Source organism: Trachurus japonicus, chromosome 18, assembly GCF_045865225.1.
Source record: "Trachurus japonicus isolate A0001 chromosome 18, Traja_1.0".
Taxonomy (NCBI): Eukaryota; Metazoa; Chordata; class Actinopteri; order Carangiformes; family Carangidae; genus Trachurus; species Trachurus japonicus.
The window spans coordinates 4,966,351-4,989,190 of NC_140924.1; the positions used below are offsets into that span (position 1 = coordinate 4,966,351).

Here is a 22,840-nt window from a genome sequence, read left to right on the forward strand (position 1 = left end):
AATGCCCATCTTCAATTCTAGGAATTAGCAATACAAATATCACATTTGTTAAGTATATTTAATAATATGAGTGGCAAAGCCATGTTAAATAAGTCACGCAGTGACAGGTGTGCCTGCGAGACTAGGATGTTGTTGTGAGCATGCGCAATAAACGGCCATTGAGCGAATTCTTCCGACCAAACAAAGACATGGCTGTCTGTCCTTTTCTCCCGTGAATAATAACCATTTTGGTGACTGTGTTACAATAGACTGCTGCAGAAATGTCCAGCGCTACAACATTTAAAAATGAAATGATGATTTATTAAATTGCCCAAATGTAATCCTCTCTTCTCTTCCCTACATCTCTTCAACAGTTCACCTTTCCTTCTGATTCCTCACAGTTCTTCTTTCGAAGAATAGTCATCAGAGAACTTGCGATCATCTCGATATTTAGTTGGAGGAGCGATCAACTCTAACCATATGTTTCCTCTTGCTTCCTTCTCAACTCTACTCAACAGTTTATAATTTCCATTTGCCTTCAGCTTAGTTACAAATTGTTTAAATATATCAAACACAGGAAAGGCACTTCCCATGATAATGTTGTCTCCAGAGTTATAATGGAATATAAAACTATGCAACCCGACAACTCGGCCATAGTCATCAAACACTGGGGAACCAGAGGAGCCATGACGCATGAAGGTTTTGTAGGTCACTACGTTATCAGCCAGACCTCCATCAGGCAGTATGTGCTCAATTCCTTGATCTGTGATTTTTTTAATGATGGAGTGGACAGTGAACAGATCATCTTTATACTGATGTAAATGATCATTGATGGCCTGTTCCCTGTCCTTTTCCTCAATTATATACGTAGGATCCATTTTTTTCACTCCTCCCCTTGGGTGACCAATGATAAAAGCTTGACCGGACTCAGGGACTGGACCAAAATTCTTCAGGAGCCCTGGTGGTACCTCTATTTTTGTGTTTTTGTTGATGGAAATGAAGCTCTCAGGGTTGAGCTCCAGTACGGCGTAATCTTCCTTCTCATCAAAGTCAATTAATGTTTTTTTACAACCAAAGTAATAGACATTTGTGAGGGACTCAGGATCATCATAGTTGAATAGAGCCCACACATTCACATCCACCTGCATCGTTTCTTCATCAATGTGACCTTTTAATACATGTGCATTAGTGAGGATGAAGTTATCAAACAGCACAAAGCCTGTTCCTCGTCCAACACCCTCAACAGTGACTTTACAAATCGACTCGCCCAGTTTAATCAGATTCTTGACTTTGGAAACATCACTATAAAAACTTTGGAAGTGTCCAAAATTGTCTTTGCTCTCTGTCACTTCTTCCTTGTAAGAATCAGCACAAAATGTTTCTTCCATCCATTTTCTCTGAGAATCTGATGTCTTAGCTAGCGAGGTGTAAGGAGTCGACTGAGCTATCAGCACTTTGGGTAAAAGCTTTGCAAACTCAGACTTGGAGGGATTTGCTGCTTGCACTTGTTTTCCTTTAGCATACAAGTCTGAATAGGCATCATTACAGTCAGCTAGCTCACATATGTCAGTAGGAGAGTCTGGATCAGCTGCCTTTTCTGTCTGGGTAAGACCTTGACAGACATGTTGGTCAGTCCTGCCTGAAGTGTCCTGCTGTCTCATCACAATGGTGTCATTTTTTCCTGTTGTGTTCTTCATCAATTCATTTGGAAAGTTGTGCAAGGAGCATCTCTCCATGTGTGGTGTACAATCTGTAATGGTGGCAAATATGTTGCAAATATGACATTTGGTGCATTTGTGTTGTGGACCACCTTGCCCTGCAACTTGGCCAAGCCCACCCAGCAGGAGGAGGAGGAAGAAGAACCATGTTTTCACTCGCCCTGGCTTTTCACCTCCTTCTGAGTGGTTGGAGGAGATGCCATTCTGCTCATGGACACATGCATCCATTCTTCTCTGCTATCAAATCCAAAAGATGTTGTGGGTGCCACCAGCACCTGGAACATACATAGCATTAGCTTTTTTTCTACTGTAATATCATTCATCCATACATGCTGTTCACTTTTTGAGGTTTGGAGGTGAGCTTTAGCCAATCTTGGTATTAAGCAAGAGTGTGTAACATGTGGTGGTTTCATTTTTACTGCACTACATAGCACACTGCTTGATATCATAACAACAAGCTAACAGTTTTGTTTTTAAAGATACTCATGTGGAATCCCGTCAAACAGGTTCAAGCTTCCACAAACCAAATTCTTGGAAAGACGTTTAAATTCAATAACTGTACAGAGACAACTGAAATACAATGGGAATTAACTAAGAAGCTGTTATCCTTTCATTGTTTTGCTGGACATAACAAAATTTCTATATACCATGGACAGTCACATAATTTTGAAAACATACTGACAGTGTAAGGACAGCATCTGGATGTCTTACCGTAGATTTGGTTGAAGAAGCATATTCTAACTTTCAGTTCAGGTTTATAAAGCAGTTGTTCCTCCCACTCAAACACTGCGTTTCTATTGAAACGTCCAATAGAAATACAGAGTGACAGCTTTGACAAGAAAAATAGTGCTTCAGTTGAAGATATTATATAAACTGCTTGTTATGGCCAAGTAGTCCATCAAATAAAATAAATATATATACATATATATACAAATATATCATCTATTTAGTTATTTTGAATGAACATATGATATAAAGGGACTGTTTGTCAGATTAATGTATTAAGAGTATGTTATAAGCTATTCTGCTTCAGTTGGAGTGGAAAGAGAAGAATTATATGTAGTATAGTGACATGATATGAGAAGATACACCTTATCAGCTGATAAGGTGATAAGGCCAAAGAAAATAGTGTTAACTTTAGTGATATGTTTGGTACTAACTGTTAAAAAAATGTTGATGGACTTGTTGGACATAACAGGGCATTCATACGATATCTCCAAATGAGGCACTAGGGTCATTATCAAAGTCGTCACTCTGTACTTCTATTGGACATTTCAAAAGAGAGGCAGTGTTGGTGTGGGAGGAACAACCTCTTTATAAACCTGAACTGAAATTTAGAATATGCTTCTTCAACCACATCCAAGGCAAGACACCTGGGAACTCCCCTTACACTGTAAGTATGTTTTCATATGTGACTATCTAACACATACATAAAAATTGTAAGGTTATGTCCAGCAAAACAACCTTAAGATGACAGCTTCTTACTTTATTTCCAATAATTGAACATATTTATATTTTTTCTGTTGCTTAAGTTTCTACTAAGGTTGTCTCTGGCGGTTACAGTTATTGAATTTAAACCTACAGCAGAGAGTGGGTGAACGTCCTTCTGAGAACTTGGTCTGTGGAAGTTTAAACCTGTTTGCCAAGTGTTACTACCAGCATCTTTGTAAGGCGAAACAGTTATCTTCTTGTTATGATGACAAATAGTGCATTGCTGTAGTTCAAATTAAATTAATGACCCATCTAGCATGTAACACGCTCTTGCTTAATACCAAGATTGGCTGAAGCTCACCTCCAAGCCTCAAAAAGTGAGCAGTATAGTAGCTCTTGGGTGGATGGATGAATGATATTACAGTTAATACTTGAGGAGTAAAAAAAATAATGCTATGTTTGTTCCAGGTGCTGGTGGCAACCACAACGAAGAATGGATGCATGTGTCCAGGAGCAGAATGGCACCTCCTCCAACCACTCAGAGGAAGGCAAAAAACCACGACGAGTGAAAAACTGGTTCTTCCTGCTCCTCCTGCTGGGTGGACTTGGCCATGCTGCTGGGAAATGTGATCCAGAGCACTGTCATATTCAAAACGTTGCCACAGTTACAGATTATACACCACACACCCAAAGGTGCTCTTTGCCAAACGTTCCAAATGAATTAATGAAGAAAACGACGGAAGGAAACGACACCATGGTGATGAGACAACAGGAAAAGGACACTTCAGACAGGACTGACCAACATGTCCGTCAAGGTCTTACCCAGACAGAAAGGACAGTTGATCACATTGTATTTGACTCTCCTACTGACAGATGTGAGCTAGCTGACTGTAATGATGCCTATTCAGACTTGTATGCTAAAGGAAAACAAGGCAGGGCAGCAAATCCCACTGAGTCTGAGTTTGCAAAGCTTTTACCCAAAGTGCTGATAGATCAGTTGACTCCTTACAACTCGCTGGCTAAGACCACAGATTCTCAGAGAAAATGGATGGAAGAAACGTTGTGTGCTGATTCATATAAGGAAGAAGTGACAGAGAGGAAGGACGATTTTGGACACTTCCAAAGTTTTTATAGTGATGTTTACAAAGTCAAGAATCTGCTGAAACTCGGTGAGTCGGTTTGTAAAGTCACTGTTGAGGGTGTTGGTCATGGAACAGGTTTTGTGCTGTTTGATAACTTCATCCTGACTAATGCACATTTATTTAATGATCACATTGATGAAAAAACGATGGAGGTGGATGTAAATGTGTGGGTTGACTTTTACTATGATGATCCTCAGTCTCTCACAAATGTCTATTACTTCACTTGTAAGGAGACATTAATTGACTTTGAAGAAAACAGAGACTACGCCATACTGGAGCTCAACCCTAAAGGTCACAACTACAACAACCAATACACAAAAATAGAGGTACCACCAGGGCTCCTCAAGAATTTTGGTCTAGTCCCTCAGTCCGGTCAAGCTTTTATCATTGGCCACCCAAGGGGAGGAGTGAAAAAAATGGATCCCACATATATAATTGAGGAAAAGGACAGGGTACAGGCCATCAATGATCATTTACGTCAGTATAAAGATGATCTGTTCACTGCCTACAACATCATTCAAAAAATCACAAAACAAGGAATTGAGCACATACTGCCTGATGGAGCTCTGGCAGAACACGTAGTGACCTACAAAACCTTCATGCGTCATGGCTCCTCTGGTTCTCCAGTGTTTGACGCCTCTGGCCAAGTTGTTGGGTTACATAGTCATATATTTCATTACAACTCTGGAGACAACATTATCATGGGAAGTGCCATTCCTGTGGTTGATATATTTAAACTGTTTGTACACAAGCTAAAGGCAAATGGAAATTATAAACTGTTGAGTAGAGTTGAGGGGGAAGCAAGAGGAAACATGTTGTTGCAGTTGATCACCCTCTCAATTCAATATAATTTCTGATGATCAGTTCTCTGATGACTATCGTTCAAAAGTTTGAGAAATACAGAAGAAAGAACTGTTGATGATCTGTTTTTTTGTAACGACTGTAGTGACTTATTTTTACATTCACACTGAATAATTGTGTTATTATATGTACTTCAGTCTCTCATTTGATCTTGTGAAATTAAAATGAAATAAAAACCTTGAGTGGTTTTTGCACTGTTCACCCGATTGGTTTGCATAGCCAATATGTTGTTATTCATACCTTTGGGGACCTTAATGAGTTGTTTGTTGACACAATTGATTAATTTTTTTGGCATTTTAAATAATGTCGACTGTCTCTTATTGCTGTATTACTGCTGTTGAGAATTCATTCACTACCTGGCAGGTGAGACTGGGAGAGGGTGGAGACTCTCCATAAGTCAAAAAGAAACCAAAACTGTTTTCATCACAGAGATTCTTTGAAAGACCCAGCCCCAGATTTCAATAATACTTTAGATTCTTACAAATGTAGAACTGGTTCCATTTCAGTGCAGTATGGTGAGTCAGCAGTTCAAGCTTCATTTTCACCTGCTGTCATTGTTACCTGCAGGTGGATTTATCTGGTCTAGATGTTCAGATGTGACAATCATAGCTGAGATCTATGATTGTGAAAGCTTTGTTGTGTGGTGGAAAAGTGCTGAAGTAAAAATTAAAGTTCTGCAGAGCTCATCTGATTAATTTGTATCTCTTCATATCTCATGTTATGTTATTAATACAAAATCGATGGAAGACCACTGACAATATGGTATATAATTGTTTATTCAGTAGATTGATTCATTAGCATTTACACCTTATTTGTCAAAAATCTCTATGATTAGATTCAGAGCTGAAGTTGTTGACTGTTGCCTCAGTCACACAACCACCTGTAACCATCGATGACAAATAAACTCCTCCCCCTAGTGGCCATTTTCACTTCACTACTTTACTTTATTTTTGACTTATGGAGAATCTCCACCATCTCCCAGTCTCACCTGCCAGGTAGTAAATTCTCAGCAGTTAGATGAAGGACATTGAGCAGGATGGAACATTATTTAGATTCATATTTTTAGGATTTGTATTCAGGGAAACACTGAGGCTCTTGGGTTCTCACTCAAACATAACATGGTAGCAACACAAACACAGGGAGGCTGGATGTTCAAGAAAATAAGTCTTTAATATATGTAAACAGACTCACAGGCAAAAGAACAGGCAGGTCAACAAGCTACACAGGAAACAAAAAGTGGGTGTGACATGAGCTAAAACAAATGCTGCTCTGGGTGATGTGGGAACTGGCATCAGGTGAGTGAGTGCTGGGAAACTAGGAGACCTAGAATACACTGAAAATTAACAAGATAAAGTGAGGTTCTAATTCATTAACCGGAAACACTAACACAATTATTTGCTACTGTCATTAAATTTTCAAATTCTCCAAAATCACATTGGTCATCTTAAATTCTAGGAATAAACAAATGAAAAAGAAATGATTTTATCGATGATATTGCTCAAAAGTGATCCCCTCTTCTCTCCCCAACAGTTCACCTTTCCTTCTGATTCCTCACAGTTCTTCTTTCGAAGAATAGTCATCAGAGAACTTGTGATCATCTCGATATTTAGTTGGAGGAGCAATCAACTCTAACCATATGTTTCCGCTTGCTTCCTCTTCAACTCTTCTCAACAGTTTATAATTTCCATTTGCCCTCAGCTTAGTTACAAACTGTTTAAACACATCAAGCACAGGATAGGCAAATCCCATGATAATGTTGTTTCCAGAGGTATGACCATACATAGCACTGTGCAACCCGAAAACTCGACCAAAGGCATCAAATGCTGGGGAACCAGAAGAGCCAGGACGCATGGAGGTTTTGTAGGTCACTACGTTATCTGCGTGAGCTCCACCAGGCAGTATGTGCTCAATTCCTTGTTTTGTTATTGCTTGAATGAAGAAGTGGGCAGTAAACAGATCATCTTTATATTGACGTAAATGATCATTGATGGCCTGTTCCCTGTCCTTTTTCTCAATTATATACGTAGGATCCATTTTTTTCACTCCTCCTCCTGGGTGACCAATGATAAAAGCTTGACCATACTGAGGCATTGGACCAAACTTCTTCAGGAGCCCTGGTGGTAACTCTATTTTTATGTTTTCGTTGATGATGTTGAGGCCGACCTCCAGTATGGCATAATCTTCATCCTCATCAAAGTCGATTAATGTTTTTTCACAACTGAGGTAATAGACATTTTTAAAAGACTGAGGATCGTCATAGTAGAATATAGCCCACACATATACATCCACCTGCATTGTTATTTCGTCAACGTGACCATTAAATATATGTGCATTAGTCAGGATGAAGTTATCAAACAGCACAAAGCCTGTTCCATGAGCAACACCCGGAACAATGACTTTACAAACTGACTCGCCCAGTTTCATCAGATTCTTGACTTTGTAAACATCACTATAAAAACTTTGGAAGTGTCCAAAATCGCCCTTCCTCTCTGTCACTTCTTCCTCGTAAGAATCAGCACACAACGTTTCTTCCATCCATTTTCTCTGAGAATCTGAAGTCTTGGCTCGCGAGGTGTAAGGAGTCGACTGAGCTATCAGCACTTTGGGTAAAAGCTTTGCAAAGTCAGACTCAGTTGGATTTGTTGCCTGCCCTTGTTTTCCTTTAGCATACAAGTCTGAATAGGCTTCATTACAGTCAGCTATCTCACATCTGTTGGGAGGAGAGTCAAATACAATGGGATCAACTGTCCTTTCTGTCTGGGTAAGACCTTGATGGACAATCTGTGTACAATCCGTAACCGTGGTAATGTTGCAAATTTGATCACCTTGCCCAGCAACTTGGCCAAGTCCACCCAGCAGCAGCAGGAGGAGGAAGAAGAACCATCTCTCAACTTGCGGTGGCGTTTCACCTCTCGAGAGGCTGAAGGAGGTGCCAGTCTGCTCCTGGACACATGCATCCATTGTTCTCTGCTTTTATAATCCTAATGTCTGTTGTGGTTTCCACCAGCACCTGGAACATACAGAGTATTAGCTCTTTGCTACTCAAATATCATCCATCCATCCATCCATCCATCCATCCATCCATCCATCCATCCATCCATCCATCCATCCATCCATCCATCCATCCATCCATCCATCCATCCATCCATCCATCCATCCATCCATCCATCCATCCAAGAGCTACTATACTACTCACTTTTTGAGGCTTACAGGTAGGTTAAGCCGATTGTGTTACATGGTAGACAGGTCACTAGTTTCATTTTTACTGCATTTTATAGTAACACACGGTTTGTTATCATAACAAGAAGATAACTGTTTGGTTTACAAAGATGCTGGCACTGACACTTGGCTCACTGTGGAATCTTGGCAAAGTGGTTCAAGCTTCCACAGACCAATTTCTCGGAAAGATGTTTTCCCACTTTTTGCTGTAAGTTCACATTTAATACACAGAGACAACTTTCATGGGCTCTTTCGTAACTAAAATATCATGGAAACTTATTATGAAGCTATTGTTTTACAAGGTTATTTCGCCACATAAAAAAACATATAATGTATAAAAGGAAAGCACCTGGGTGTCTTACCTTGGATCTGGTTGAAGAGGTATATCCTAACTTTCAGTATGCTGTCTTCTATTCACTCTTTTTACTTGTTTTTCAATGTCACTTACTGAAGGAACCTGAGTATAAATTTCAATCTCACGTGAAAGCATGTTTTATAGTGACAATAAATGGACCTTGAAACTTATAAAATGGTTGTTCCTCCCACACAAACACTGCTTTTCTGGAACTGCCAATAGAAACACAGAGTGAAGGCTTTGACAATGACATTTGGGCCTCACTTGAAAAATATGATCATATAAAAAGATCAACGTTATCAGCTGATAAGGCTGATAAACCATGGCAACTTGTCATTGTCAAAGCTTTTACTGGGGGAGGAACAACAGGTTTATACTGTCAACCTGAACTGAAAGTTAGAATATACTTCTTCAAACAAATCCAAGACATTCGGGTGCTTTCCTTACATTGTAAGTATGTTTTCATAATTATGTGAAAGAGGTTCCAAGTTAAAGATACTCTTTGAATAGTGTTTATAATTTAACTCTTTAATAATGTTAAATGTCTGACACTCACATTGTTTTCACATTGTGTTGTTTTGTGACATATGGAACACTAAACTGTGTTATTCTTTTACACTGTGACTGTTTTTTGTATTTCCAACAAATTTTTGCCACATTCTAAATGTATACATTACATTCCCACCATGATTGTTTCCACTGTTGTACACAATCAAAACATGCTCAAATGGTACATTGATTAAAATCAGTTCATACATTGGCACGTTTAAAGGGTCCTATGCTTAGTCAAGTGTTGCATGAGGCAGGTTTAAACAGAACTGTTATTTTCTTGCTACAATAACAAACAGTGCATTGGGAAACAACATATTATGAAATGCAGTAAAAATGAAACTAGTGACCCGGCTTGGATGGATGAAAATATTACAGTAGATACTTGAGTAGTTAAGAGCTAATACTATGGACTGTATGTTCCAGGTGCTGGTGGCAATTACAACATATTTTGAATTTGAGAAGAATGGATGCATGTATCCAGGAGCAGACTGGCACTTCATCCAACCACTCAGAAGGAGGTAAAAAGCCTCAGCGAGTGACAAGATGGTTCTTCTTCTTTCTCCTCCTGCTGGGTGGACTTGGCCATGCTGCTGGGAAAGGTGATCCAAGACCCTGTCAAAACATTGCCACAGTTCCAGATTTTGGACCACACACCCAAAGATGCTCTGTGCCGAACTTTACAAATGAATCGATGATGAAAACAACAGAAGAAAATGACACCATTATGATGAGACAACAGGAGAAGGACAGTTCAGACAGGACTGACCTACATATCTGTCAAGGTCTTACCCAGACAGAAAGGACAGTTGATCACATTGTATTTGACTCTCCTACTGACAGATGTGCGCCAGATGAATGTAATGATGCCTATTCAGACTTGTATGCTAAAGGGAAACAAAGGAGGGCAACAAATCCAACTGAGTCTGAGTTTGCAAAGTTTTTACCCAAAGTGCTGATAGCTCAGTTGACTCCTTACAAATCACTGGCTAAGACTACAGATTCTCAGAAAAAGTGGATGGAAGAAACATTTTGTGCTGATTCTTACGAGGAAGAAGTGATAAAGAGGAAGGACAATTTTGGACACTTCCAAAGTTTTTATAATGATGTTTACAAAGTCAAGAATCTGATGAAATTGGGTGAGTCGGTGTGTAAAGTCACTGTTGAGGGTGTTCGTTATGGAACAGGTTTTGTGCTGTTTGATAATTTCATCCTGACTAATGCACATTTATTAAGAGGTCACGTTGATGAAAAAACGATGCAGGTGGATGTAAATGTGTGGGTTGACTTTTACTATGACGATCCTCAGTCTCTCACAAATGTCTATTACTTCACGTGTAAGGAGACATTAATCAACTATGAAGAAAGCAGAGACTATGTCATACTGGAGCTCAACCCTAAAGGTCACAACTACAACAACCAATACACAAAAATAGAGGTACCACCAGGGCTCCTCAAGAATTTTGGTCTAGTCCCTGAGTCCGGTCAAGCTTTTATCATTGGTCACCCAGGAGGAGCAGTGAAAAAAATGGATCCTACATATATAATTGAGAAACATGAGAGGGTACAGGCCATCAATGATCATTTACGTCCATATAAAGACAATCTGTTCACTGCCTACAACATCATTGAAAAAATCACAAAACAAGGGATTGAAGACATACTGCCTGATGGAGTTCTGGAAGACCATGTCGTGACCTACAAAACCTCTATGCGTCCTGGCTCCTCTGGTTCCCCAGTGTTTGACACCTCTGGCCGAGTTGTTGGGTTGCATAGTTATATATTTCATTACAACTCTGGAGACCACATTATCATGGGATGTGCTTTTCCTGTGTTTGATATATTTAAACAGTTTGTACACAAGCTGAAGGCAAATGGAAATTACAAACTGTTGAGAAGAGTTAGGGAGGGAGTAAGGGGAAACGCATTGTTTGAGTTGATCACATTGTCAATTCAATATCATCGCAATTATCTTTCAAAAGTTTGAGTGAAATCTGGAGAAAAAACTGTTGAAGAAAGATGAGGTGAACGCATTTATGTTATGACTATAGTTATTCTATTTTCATAGATGACTTGATTTATGTTGTTTGAGCATTTTGATATATTAACAGAATAATTGTAATGTTTATTGAAGAATTTGGGAATTGAAAAAGAAAGCACTGAATAATTGTGTGTTTGTATATGTAATTCATGACTTAGTCTCTCATTTGATCTTGTGAAATCAAAGTGAGTGGTTCTGCAGTGATTTTGACACAGATTGATTTGCACATTTCCATAGCCAATATGCTGTTATTGATACCTTTTGGGACATACCTTTAACATTTCTGTAATTGCTCTATTACTGCTCTATTAAGGTGAGACTGGGAGAGGGTGGAGAGTCTCCGGAAGTAAAAAAGAAACCAAAACAGTTTTCTTATGTCATAAGGGATGCTATGAAAGATCTTTCATAGCAAAGATACTTAAGATTCTTACAAGTGTAGAACCGGTTCCATTTCAGTGCAGTACGCTGAGTCAGCAGATAGAGCTTCATTCTCAGCTGTGCTGTCATTGTCAAATGCCAGGTTGATTTACCTGCTTTAGATGTTCAAATGTGATGAGATCAATGATTATACTGTAAAGCTTTGTTGTGTGGTGCAAAAGTGCTTAGCTAAAATTACAAAAAAATAAAATGAAAATACAGCCGAGATTGGTTTTGCAGTGCTTATTTGATTCGTTTGCACATTTTCATATCACATGTTATGTTATTAACACATAACTAATGGAAGACCACTGGGACAATTTGGTATCTGATTGTTTATTCAATAGATTCATTTATTAACATTCATACCTTATTTGTTAACACTATATAGTTAGATGCAGAGCTGAAGAAAACTGTACAAAACTAGACGTGTTGAGATACTGATACGTCAGTGTTTGAAGGAACCATAAGATTTCATACAAAGGCTGAAGTTGTTGACTGTTGCCTCAAACAGTCACACAACAAAATAAATTGCTCCCTCCAGTGGCCATATTACCTCACTGCAAGCAAAGTAACTGACCAACAGCTGTCTATCTGGGCTATGTGTTCTAACTTGATATTGATATTTCCTTATTTTCTATTCCCAGTGTGAGAAAATGTGTGAGAATGTTTTGATGTGCAGCTCATACATATATATATAAAATAAAAACATCTTGTTGCCTTTAGTGTTCAATAACTCTGTCAGTCTGAACATAGAAATGTTTTGTATTATTTTAAGATTTAGTTTTTACATTCGCAGCCACTAAATGTTGGCCATGAATCTGCCTATATATTATATGCTGGTAAGATGTGTTGTGGCATGTGGTTGGTGTACCTTGTTTAAGCTAGCACACTTGAAAGTAATTTCATCTGCTTAAACTAATATTTGTGTTTAGCTAATTTGCTAATTCGGCTACATTTTGTTGACAACTTTCCAAACTGGAAACAGATGTAAGCAAAAGAGAGGCAGTGCTATAGTTACAGCGCACTACTCACTAACAGGAGTGTGGTAAATTGACCTCTTTTCCAAAGCTCACAGTTTATGGACATAAAATTCACATAGTAGCATATAAGGAAAAAAGCAGGTCTTGATTAAACATTACACATTCTTCAGCTTTAAGTTACTGATGAATGCAGCAACAACAAAAAGTTACAGGACAATATCTCCTCCCTTCATCCACACATTTCATATCCACCTCAGTTTTCTGTTCTCTCTTCACCCCCAATCTCTCTAACTGCTGCATTTCTTATTCTTGTCTTGCCTTTTGTGCTCAGTATTAATCTTCCTCGCTCTGGCCTCTCTCAGTTGTCGTCCTCTCTTCCCAAAGCGTTGCGGAGACTCCTCCAGAACTCTGGCCTCCTCTCCTCCTCCTGAGGCCACTCCAGATACGTGGTGGAGCTCATGAGTTTGCGAAGCTTGCAGAAGCGTTTGGGGATGTCGCCTGTGGACAGCGGCTCCAGCAGGATCAAGATGGCCGGCTCTCCGCCCGCGTTCCCTTCAAACATCCAAAAGTGGGAGAAGTCCAGCTCGTAGCGACACCAGTCGGACTGGACAAAATTCTCGGAGAGGACGAAGACGGTCCGTCGACTGCGCTCCATGGCACTCATGATGTTGTCCACGATCCATTGTCCGGGGAGAAAGTCTCGCTTGTGGAGACACAAGGTCAACGGCTGGGCGGTTCTGTTACTCACAGACTCTTCATCTGTCTCCCTGTGAAGGAGAGGACAACACACCGGGTAATGTTTCTCCACAGGTTCAGACTTTGTATATGGTGGGTGGAATTCAAAAAGAGAAGTAATTCATCCAATGTGTACAAGAAACCCTGAATTCCAGCTTGAATGAATTTCTACTGTTCATCAGATTTTGCTAAATATTTCATACTCCTGCCCACTGCTCTGTGTTGTGTTCTACCCCTCTCTATCCCCATCTATCTATCTATCCCCTTCTTTCTTTCTTTCGTTTTGCTTCTGTGGCAAGGTGAAGAGGGCCCAGGCAGGGATTGAACCCACACCTCATGTGCGCTAACCAGTCACCCAAATGGGACATCCCCTTAGCCAAGTAGCCAGGGCGCATGATCAAGTGGAGGCATAGTGACAGGACCCTCAACTGTCACACTTCCTTCTTCAGCTGCTTTCAGCATTCACACGCATTTCTTTCAAATGCTATCTTTTTCTAGTTATACGTTATTTGTCTTTGTCTCTGCCCACATCTACGTCTTTGCCCACGGCACTCAAAATAGCTGGCACTGACAAATAAAGGTAATTAACCTACTCCTGTAAAAGACTATAGGGATTATGGCAGTGGGCGAATTTGTCAAAATGTTGAACTATCCCTTTAAACTACAGGTGTCCTAGTTTTATTTTTATTTTTACTCAACTGTGATCTGCCCCTCAAATTCCTCATGTTCAAAAACCTCAAACAGACTGATACAGAAAAGCAGTGATGCAGAAAAAATGAATGCGGCAATTAGTTATGTCGATCCCACAAAAACAGTTGAACTCACTTTGGTTCCTCCAGCTCGGGTACCAGGTAGTTTTCAACCCAGAATGCATCGCTTTCACTGTAAGAAACGAAGGCGTCGTAGCATAGTAATGTTTCTGTATCTGCTCCAACTCTGAGGAGCCGGCGCTGTCGGGAGCTGTGCTTGGCCTTCAGCCACGCCCACGTCATCTTGAGGTACCAGACGACGTGGAGACGCCACAGCAGGACGCCTGTCACAACCGCGACGAACAGCGCCATCCCACAGCACACGGACACAAACAGAACCCGGTGACACACGGGAAAGGAGAGGTGGACTTGGCCCACAGATTTCCCCTGCAGGTAGAGGGGGGAGTCACAGCTGTAGCTCTCCTCCTCGTCTGTTAACTGCACATCTCCACTTTCCTTCATGTCCGAGTTGAAGAAGGCGACAAAGTCACAGGTGCAGACGAACTTGTTCTGACCCGCCTTCAGGTTCTGTAGTCGTTTGTACCGCTGAAGATCTGAACGGCCGAACATGCTCAAGGTGTTTGACTGTGGAAGAACATAGACGAGGAGTCACCCTGTAGCAAACAAAGGACTGTGAGCAGGAAGATGGTACATGGTTGTTTTTTTGTTTACCTGGATGTTCATTGTTTGCAGATTGGGAAACAAATGTCCCGAAGGCAAATTCAAAAACTTGTTCCCAGAGAGGTGGAGCTCCTTCAGCAAAGGTAGGGCCACGGTGAAGTCAGCGAGATCATTGTTGCTCACATCCAACACCTGGACATTAGATACAACATAAAAAGTGCTTCATCAAAGAGTGTTTGTGGTGTCTGGATTACTGTTACGAGGTCCACGCTCAGTACCTCCAGAGTTTCAGGTAGGCAGCTCGTAATTCCGATAAGTTTGGCCCCCGAGATGTTGAGATATCGCAGCGTGGAGGGCCAGGAGCAGTGTGGTGGCATCTGGCTGTAGCTGGTCCTGCTGATGTCCAGGTGAGTCAGTTTGTAGAGCTTACCGACCAGGTGGCTCATCAAGGACAAACTCTGGACAGAAGTTGGTAAAAGGAAAATGAGTGTTCAGACAGAGAGCGTGTGAAGTTAAGATGAATATGAGGTTTTGAGGATAAGCTGAAAGAACAAAGTTTCATTAAGTGCACCTTCAGGTCGTTCCCGCTGATGTTTAAAACTCGGAGGTGCCTCAATGTGCCAGCTCCGTAGCACAGTGACTCACTAGCAGTCATGTCGGTCAGCAGGTTGTCGGACAGGTCCAGGTACTGCAGGTTCACCAGGAGGCCAGAGGTGAGACAGGGCATCAAAAAGACCTGAGGGTAAAAAACAAACATCGTTCATGACTGGTGATGTAGTTATGCTTACTACTGACTGATAGCAGACACAGTAGAGTCCCAAGATCTTGATATTACATCCAAGCTACCTGAAATCTCTGAAACCTGTCATGGATTTCTTTGATCAGTTCTTTGGAAAAGCATTATTTGTCAAATCTGCTGGATGGTTGATTTGACCAGATGCTGTTTGGTAACTGTTTGAAGAAACCTGAGTTTGATTCCCAAATTCTGACATTTAAGTTAAACTCAACTTATCCTCTAACTTAAAGCAGAAGTAAGCGGAATATTTGTGTTAATATAAGTCTTGAATAGTTCTATCTTCCGACAGCAATCACTTCTATAGAGTGTTTAGTCTGAAACACGGGTCTGTCAGTCACTCTGCTCTGCTCTGAGCCGAGGAGAAAACTTTCCTTGTATCCTACAACCTTTATCCAATGAGGAGAGAGAACGGCATAAAGGGGCGGTCCTCTCTGTGTGTGCAGCCAAGGAATGCGCGTGAATGTGGTGACGTAGGGACAAGAGCGGGGACTGCTAACTCCGGATCGCTTACTTCTGCTTTAAGACGTTGTTTTACCTCTTGTTGAGTGTTTGGATTTCTTGCTGTTGTTATGTAGTAGATCAACATGGTAGTGTGTGTTACATTCACCTTGTTTTACTTTTCTTTCTTTTTTTTTTTTACCTTGCCATTAATGACAGACACCTTCCTGGGGTACTGCAGCAGAAACCCCAGACCTAGAAACGAGGTAAACTTCCAGACATCCAGCACCAGAACATCTCGTACGAAGAACTCATCAATGCTCTTTTGGTCCGTCCAGCTGGCTCTCTCCCACCTAACGCCAACCAAATATCATTACACAACTAACTTATTCATCACTAACCATGAAGTAAAAGAAGTAAAACACTTTATCATAAAATGACTTGACATAACTTGATATAAAACTCAATGCATGGTTAAGAAACTCAATTGTGACACTGTTTTCTTATTTTCCTTTTTCCTACCTGCCCTCGCCTGTAAGTGTGACACCATCAACTCTAAGGGAGGTGAGTGGTACTCCGCTGAAAACCTCCAGGAAGTTGACCATGGCCTCATCGGAGATGGAAACGTTACGTACTGTGATGTGCCTGAGGTGGGAGAACGGGAAAGAGTGAGTGGTTGGTTTGAGTCCCAAAATCAACTTATTGCCCTGTGGCTGGTTTTACTACAATGAAGCCCACCTTACTCTCCTCTTGGCTGCTTCCCTGAATGCTTGAATAGACCGATTTTCAATTATATGAAGGTCTTCCAGGATCATGGGCGTCTCTGGATACGACACATCAGCGAGCACGGCTGACGTTAAGGTCACATTTGTTAAAAATGGTCCATGGAGACTCAAAATGACACGACCCAGTGGCCAAACGTACGCAAGAGCGCCGGGCTCATACCTGCAGAGAGGGGAGGAGGCCAAAGAGTGAAAGCATAAAATCAGAGGAAGTTTTCAAGGGTGGTCTCTGGAAGATGTTGCTGTTCTGTTTCTAGCTGGTCAGCAACAAAATCAGCATCGTTCCCAAACCTGCACAGGTTGTTGGCGTGCACGGTGAGCTCCTCCAGCTCAGCCACTCCAGACAAGGCTCCTCTCTTCAGCTCCTCCAGAGCAGGACCTCCAAACGCCAGCCTCCTCAGCCAAACCAGCCCCTGAAACACCGGAGTCGGACCGATGCAGCTGGAGGGGTGAGGACGAGAGGAAGAAGCTGGACTACAAAGGCCAAAAGTTTGTGGATGCACATGGTGTTTGTGGCCCTGGGCTCTCTTTACCTGTACGGGTTGTTGAGCAGGTTGAGCTGCTGCAGAGCTCCGAGCTGCCTGAACCACGTGGGGTTGAGAGTGGTCAGCTGATTGTCCGACAGATCCAGTTCCTCCAGGTTCAACAGAGAGTCGAAGGCTGACGGTTGGATCACAGCAAGTCTGTTATCTGGAGACGGTTTGTTGAATGTGTTAAATCTTGCACTTGGGAATTGAGTCACAACCTAAAGGGATAGTTCAGCATTTTGGCAAATTGGCCCATTGCCATAATCCCTATAGTCATAGCAGTAGGTTCGTTACCTTTAATTGTCGGTGCAAGCTGTTTTTAGAACGGCGGAGCAGAGCCGTGAGCTGCTCAGAGCTACGCTACGGAGGCTCATGGGATTTCTTGGTTTCCCTCATCAAACTCATCAAATACACAATCCAACAACTCCACAACGCTCTGGTGGACAAGTTGTGACCTGCACATTCACCACGCTATGAGATAATAACAGAACGTTACCAGACAGAGTTGTTTTAGAGGGAAATACATGCAAAACCTCTGATGTGTGTTGCCTTCAGGGACAGTTTTTCAGCAAGTAGTTTCTGAATTTCCCTCAACTGTGTCTGGTAACATCCTGTTATTATCTCATAGCATGGTGAATGTGCAGGTCACAACTTGTCCACCAGAGCGTTGTGGAGTTGTTAGATTGTGTATTTGATGAGGGAAACCAAGAAATCCCATTAGCCTCCGTAGCGTAGCTCTGAGCAGCTCGCAGCTCTGCTCCGCTGTTCTAAAAATAGCTTACACCGACAAATAAAGGTAACAAACCTACTGCTATGACTATAGGGGTTATGGCAATGGGGCAATTTGCCAAAATGTTGAACTATCCCTTTAACACGTCATTTATGATCTTGTTTGTCACACAGACTGTTTTGCTTGATTCCCACAAATACACATCACCGTTACCGTGGAGACTCAGAGCCCTCAGTTGCGCGTGTCCGGCGAGGTCGTCGTCGGTCACCTCGGCGATGTTGTTGAAAGAGAGATCCAGAGCGAGCGCGAGCTCCGTTACCGCGGGGACACGGGTAAATCCAAGGTGGGTGCAGTTACAGGAGAGTCGCAGGTTGCAGCCATGACAGGTCGGCCTCTCAGCGTCAGGGTTTGACCTCTGACCCCGGCACTGGTTGAGGAAGCAGAGGAGGCAGAGGGAGAGGGTGAGGTGAAGGACGGTGGGTTGTCTCATTCTGTAGGAAAGAAAAAAGAGTAAAGGGATGAGTCCGAGTCCTGGGAAGTGGAATAAAAGTGAAAGAAATCTATTGGGGAAGTGGAATTTGAGAAAATAGGAAGTCTTGAACGTTTTACAGTATTGTTACCTTCCCCAAGTCTTTACACACAGAACACCGATTCAATTTACTCCACAACCTCACTTTACCAATATAACACGTCGGATCATCTGGTTTTCTGGTTGAATTGCTTGAATGCTTCAGTAAACAAAATATTTCATTTACATTTATTTTTGATCAAATCATATCTGAAAATGATGGTGTTTTTCCACATAGATCTCATCTGTTCACTAAGATTAAACAGATGTTGTTTGTTTTACCTCAACATCAGGTTTTACTTTGGTGTTATAGGTTTAAGTTATGGTCCTAATTTAGCAGCTGTTTAGCGGAAAAGCCTCAGCAAACTGTATTTGTCATGTTTTGCAGCATCATTTGGTCCAGTTGCTTCCTTTATTTTCTCTTCAACACTTCATAAATATAAATTATGTCACAACAATCAGTCAAACTTCATGTAAAATGTCTTTGTTTGTTGTTCCGTACTTAACTGAATGATTCATGATAATGAAATAGAATCTTGAAAATTATTAAATGTGGTGTATAGGTAATGTTACAATTGACTTTTGTCTGTTAAAAACAGAAGAAGAAGAAGAAAATGCTAAAAGTGAAATAGATGAGAAAGACTTTGTGGAGGAGGAAGTAACAATCTCAGGGGAGGACAGAGCTAACCAAGTGTGAAAAGAGGTAGTGAGCATGAAAATTAACTCAGGGGGGGGGGGAAACCTGAGCGTGTGTGTGTTATGTAAAGCAACGTTTCAATAATTAACTGCAGCACATTCAGTTTTTGTTCATCTTCAGTCACATCAGCTCAAATCATTTCACCACTGAAGCTGCTGCCTGTTAAATTGAATTGAATTGAATTTTATCTGAGGTTGGGGGGATGCCTTATGTCAGATTATCTGTTACATGATAAGAGGTTACCACAATGACTTCCTCTGTCTGACTCAAGTCGACACTTCCCCACTCAAGGCGACTTGCCGTGCAAACAAGGACCTCCAACGTATTCTTAGTCCTTATACATGTGGAAATAGAAACACTTTATTTAAAGTGAAGGAAATAGCAGAGATGGAAGCACGACTTCTGCAAGGGATTAAAAAAAACTGTGGTGGTATACCGGAGGCCACATCATTTACTGTCACAGGATCATAAAGTACAACACACGACACAGCTCATACTCATAAACCTTAGCAGTAGGATATCAGAATCAAAATGCCATCATTTAAAATTTGTCAATCGACATTTATTTACAGAGCCTTTAACAACAACCAAAGTCCTTATCAGTGAAATCAAGAGAACGCAATATACAATAAAATCATAAAAAGACAAATGTCACAGTGATACTAGGTATTAAAAAACAACCTGAATAAATACGTTTTGAATTTAGATTTTAAAGGTAACAGCACGTATGTCAAAATTCAAACTTAGACTATGAAAAAATGTACAATGTACAACTACGAATCGGTCTTTGAAAAAAATTACATTGGTGAGAAACAGAACATAACTGTCCTGTTGAAGTTTCATCAGACATTAAAACATTAAAGTGATTAAAGGAGTGCTCCTCCTCCTTCTCCAATCAGAACAAACAGACACAATTAACTAAAATCTCATTGACTCCCTCTTAATCGTATTACCACTAACTGAGAGTCTTGTCTTTCCAGCTTCTTTCACACCTTTAGACGTCTGAGTGAATCAATCAACTGGAGGAAGCGAAGAGCAGCACTGAGGTCAGTTCTTAAAGATTAAACACAAATAAAAGTCTGAGTCACTGCTGAAAGAAAACGACTCTTACCTTCATAAATCTGCACAGTGTCGTATGTGTGAGTGTGGACACTGAAGGAAATCACGAAGGCAAACATTAGTTAATGTATCATCCTGCACACACACACACACACACACACACACACACACACACACACACACACACACACACACACACACACACACACACACACACACACACACACTTCCTCTTTTTTCACAGCCAGTTGGTTTTGGAGTTTGAGCGAAAAACATTTGAAGAGAATCTTTATTTTGTGGTTTTTGACTGAAACAATGTCAAACAAAAGTTAGACAAACTAAAAAACAAACAAACATGAGCATCACATCTGTGTGTCAACATTTATGTGTTCAGACTCATGACCATGAGGACCGTGATGTTTTGTATTTACAGTAAGTATATATTTTTGGCTTTTCATGCCTTTAGTAGATAGTAAGTCCAGTTACATAAGAGAGACAGGAAATGGTGCGGCAGAGAGAGGGGGAATACTTCCTCTGGTGTTCGGGTCGCCAGTGACCCGTTTTCAGGTTTTAAATGCATACAAGTACCACATAAATTTGTTCATAGCATCAAGGCTTTTCGACTTTGTCAGGAAACTCTATTTAAACAAAATAAAACTTTTTTTTTTTCACAAACTTCTAAAATGCTCCTGCACACTGTCTCACTCTCAATTACTTTACAGTATTAAAGCAACGTTTTGGTCAGGAATATGACCTTCATCAGGCACCAAATGCACTGGTTACTGTAAAATTATGACCTTTGTGGTGTTAGGGTAAGTTTTGACCCGGTTATTACGATAAGAACAATAAAGAGAGTTAAAACTTAAACCATAAGTGCAAAAACAACCTTTTCATAGATAAGTAAGTCTAACAACTTTTTTACAGCTGATTTACGTAAGACCCGAGTCTTACGTAAATCATAGATGGTAGCAGAAAGCTGACAAGAGGAAGGTTCAATTGTGCTGGAGAGCATGCAGGACTGCAGCCAGTAACATGTACATTTAATCACTTTAGAGGACAAAATAAAACCTGAACACCTTCTCTCCACTCAGTAAAAAATAAAAAAAAAATAATATTATCTCTCATCTCATTGTTCCAACGAGTCTTAACCAGGACTGAACCATGTGTTTGGTTCCTGAAAAACCAGACCATGGTTAGTTACAGGTGTAACGGTCGTTAGTTTGGTTGGTTTGCTTTAGGCAGTTCATGATTTCCAGTTCACTACATAAATGTCCAACTGACACATCCAAGCACCCCGACCTCTTCCTGAAATGGACTTTCACTCATCACTCTCTTCACACGAGTTGACCACACTTCTCCCTCGGCTTCGGTCATACTCACTACAGCCACTAGATGGCACCTTTAAAAAAACAAAACAAGACTATGGTTCAGAATAGAGAACTTGAAAAGAGAGTAACGACACCACCATTGACTCCCGTGGTAAGCATTATGCGGCCCTACTGGCAGGATATGGGTATTGCAAAAGTGCCCAGAAAACCCATTCACTCCAATGTATGTGTGTTGCCCACTTGCTTGTAAATTGATGAAAACGGCCGTGTTTTTGTTTTTAGGTGTCTTGGTCATATCAGATTATACCTATAATTTGTTTGTTACAAAATGTAGATTGAAACATTAATGTAGACAACTGTTTTTTTTTTTACTCGTCTATGTGTTAATGTTTATCTGTAAGGGGTCCACAATGATGCTATTAACATGGGTGATCTAGAAATGTCCTTAAATTATTGAAAATACCACACTTGCTCATTCACCAACAATGCAGAGATGTCAGTTCTTGGGCACTTTTGCAATACCCATATTCCTCCATCAGGAGGCGCTTCCATTGGACCACTGCGTGTCGTTACTCTCTTTTCCAGTGCTCTAGTTCAGAACAGGCTGAACAAACCACCTGGGTGTGTCATCTAGGCATCGATCTCCATCGACTCACTGACGATGGAGCCTCAGGAGGACGTTTGAAGAACCGCAGATTTTGGCACTTTCATGTTGGCTTCATTCCTCAGCCGTTTGGTTTTCATTGGTCATGAGGATATGATGTTATGGTAACAATGACAGTAACATTGGTCACCACCACCAGAGGAATGTCAGGTTCAGATCTTATCCATGCAGCAGCAGCTTTAAAGGTTCAACAATTTCAGTGAAGAAGTGCAGCTAAAACCAGTTTTACCGGTTGAAACTGAAACTCAAGACGAAGCTGAAGTCAGATTAAAAACACCAGGGCGTCTGTTTGTTTTTAGATGGCATCAGTTACAGTAGCGCTAATGATGCTAATGATACAATAGTGGGCAGTATGGGAATATTTAATACTGTAAGTCTGATACTAGTAATTAAGTTTTCTATCTCATATTGTATGTGCTGGATATTATTGTATAATATGACACACCCCAAC

At 40.9% G+C, this 22,840-nt stretch overlaps 1 protein-coding gene across 1 annotated transcript; it reads right to left on the reverse strand.

The window, feature by feature from the left end:
* Nucleotides 1–12,914: 12,914 nt before the first annotated feature.
* LOC146968457 (toll-like receptor 2 type-2) lies at nt 12,915–20,560 on the reverse strand. The gene is made up of 12 exons (XM_085759436.1): nt 20,450–20,560; nt 18,287–18,564; nt 17,350–17,506; nt 17,108–17,257; nt 16,773–16,979; nt 16,557–16,679; nt 16,237–16,387; nt 15,372–15,536; nt 15,079–15,258; nt 14,852–14,992; nt 14,256–14,764; nt 12,915–13,462 (listed from the first exon to the last, which is right to left on the reverse strand). Exons 2-12 carry the CDS (start codon nt 18,561–18,563, stop codon nt 13,054–13,056), a joined length of 2,469 nt encoding a protein of 822 aa, XP_085615562.1. The 5' UTR covers nt 18,564; nt 20,450–20,560; the 3' UTR covers nt 12,915–13,053.
* Nucleotides 20,561–22,840: the final 2,280 nt, after the last annotated feature.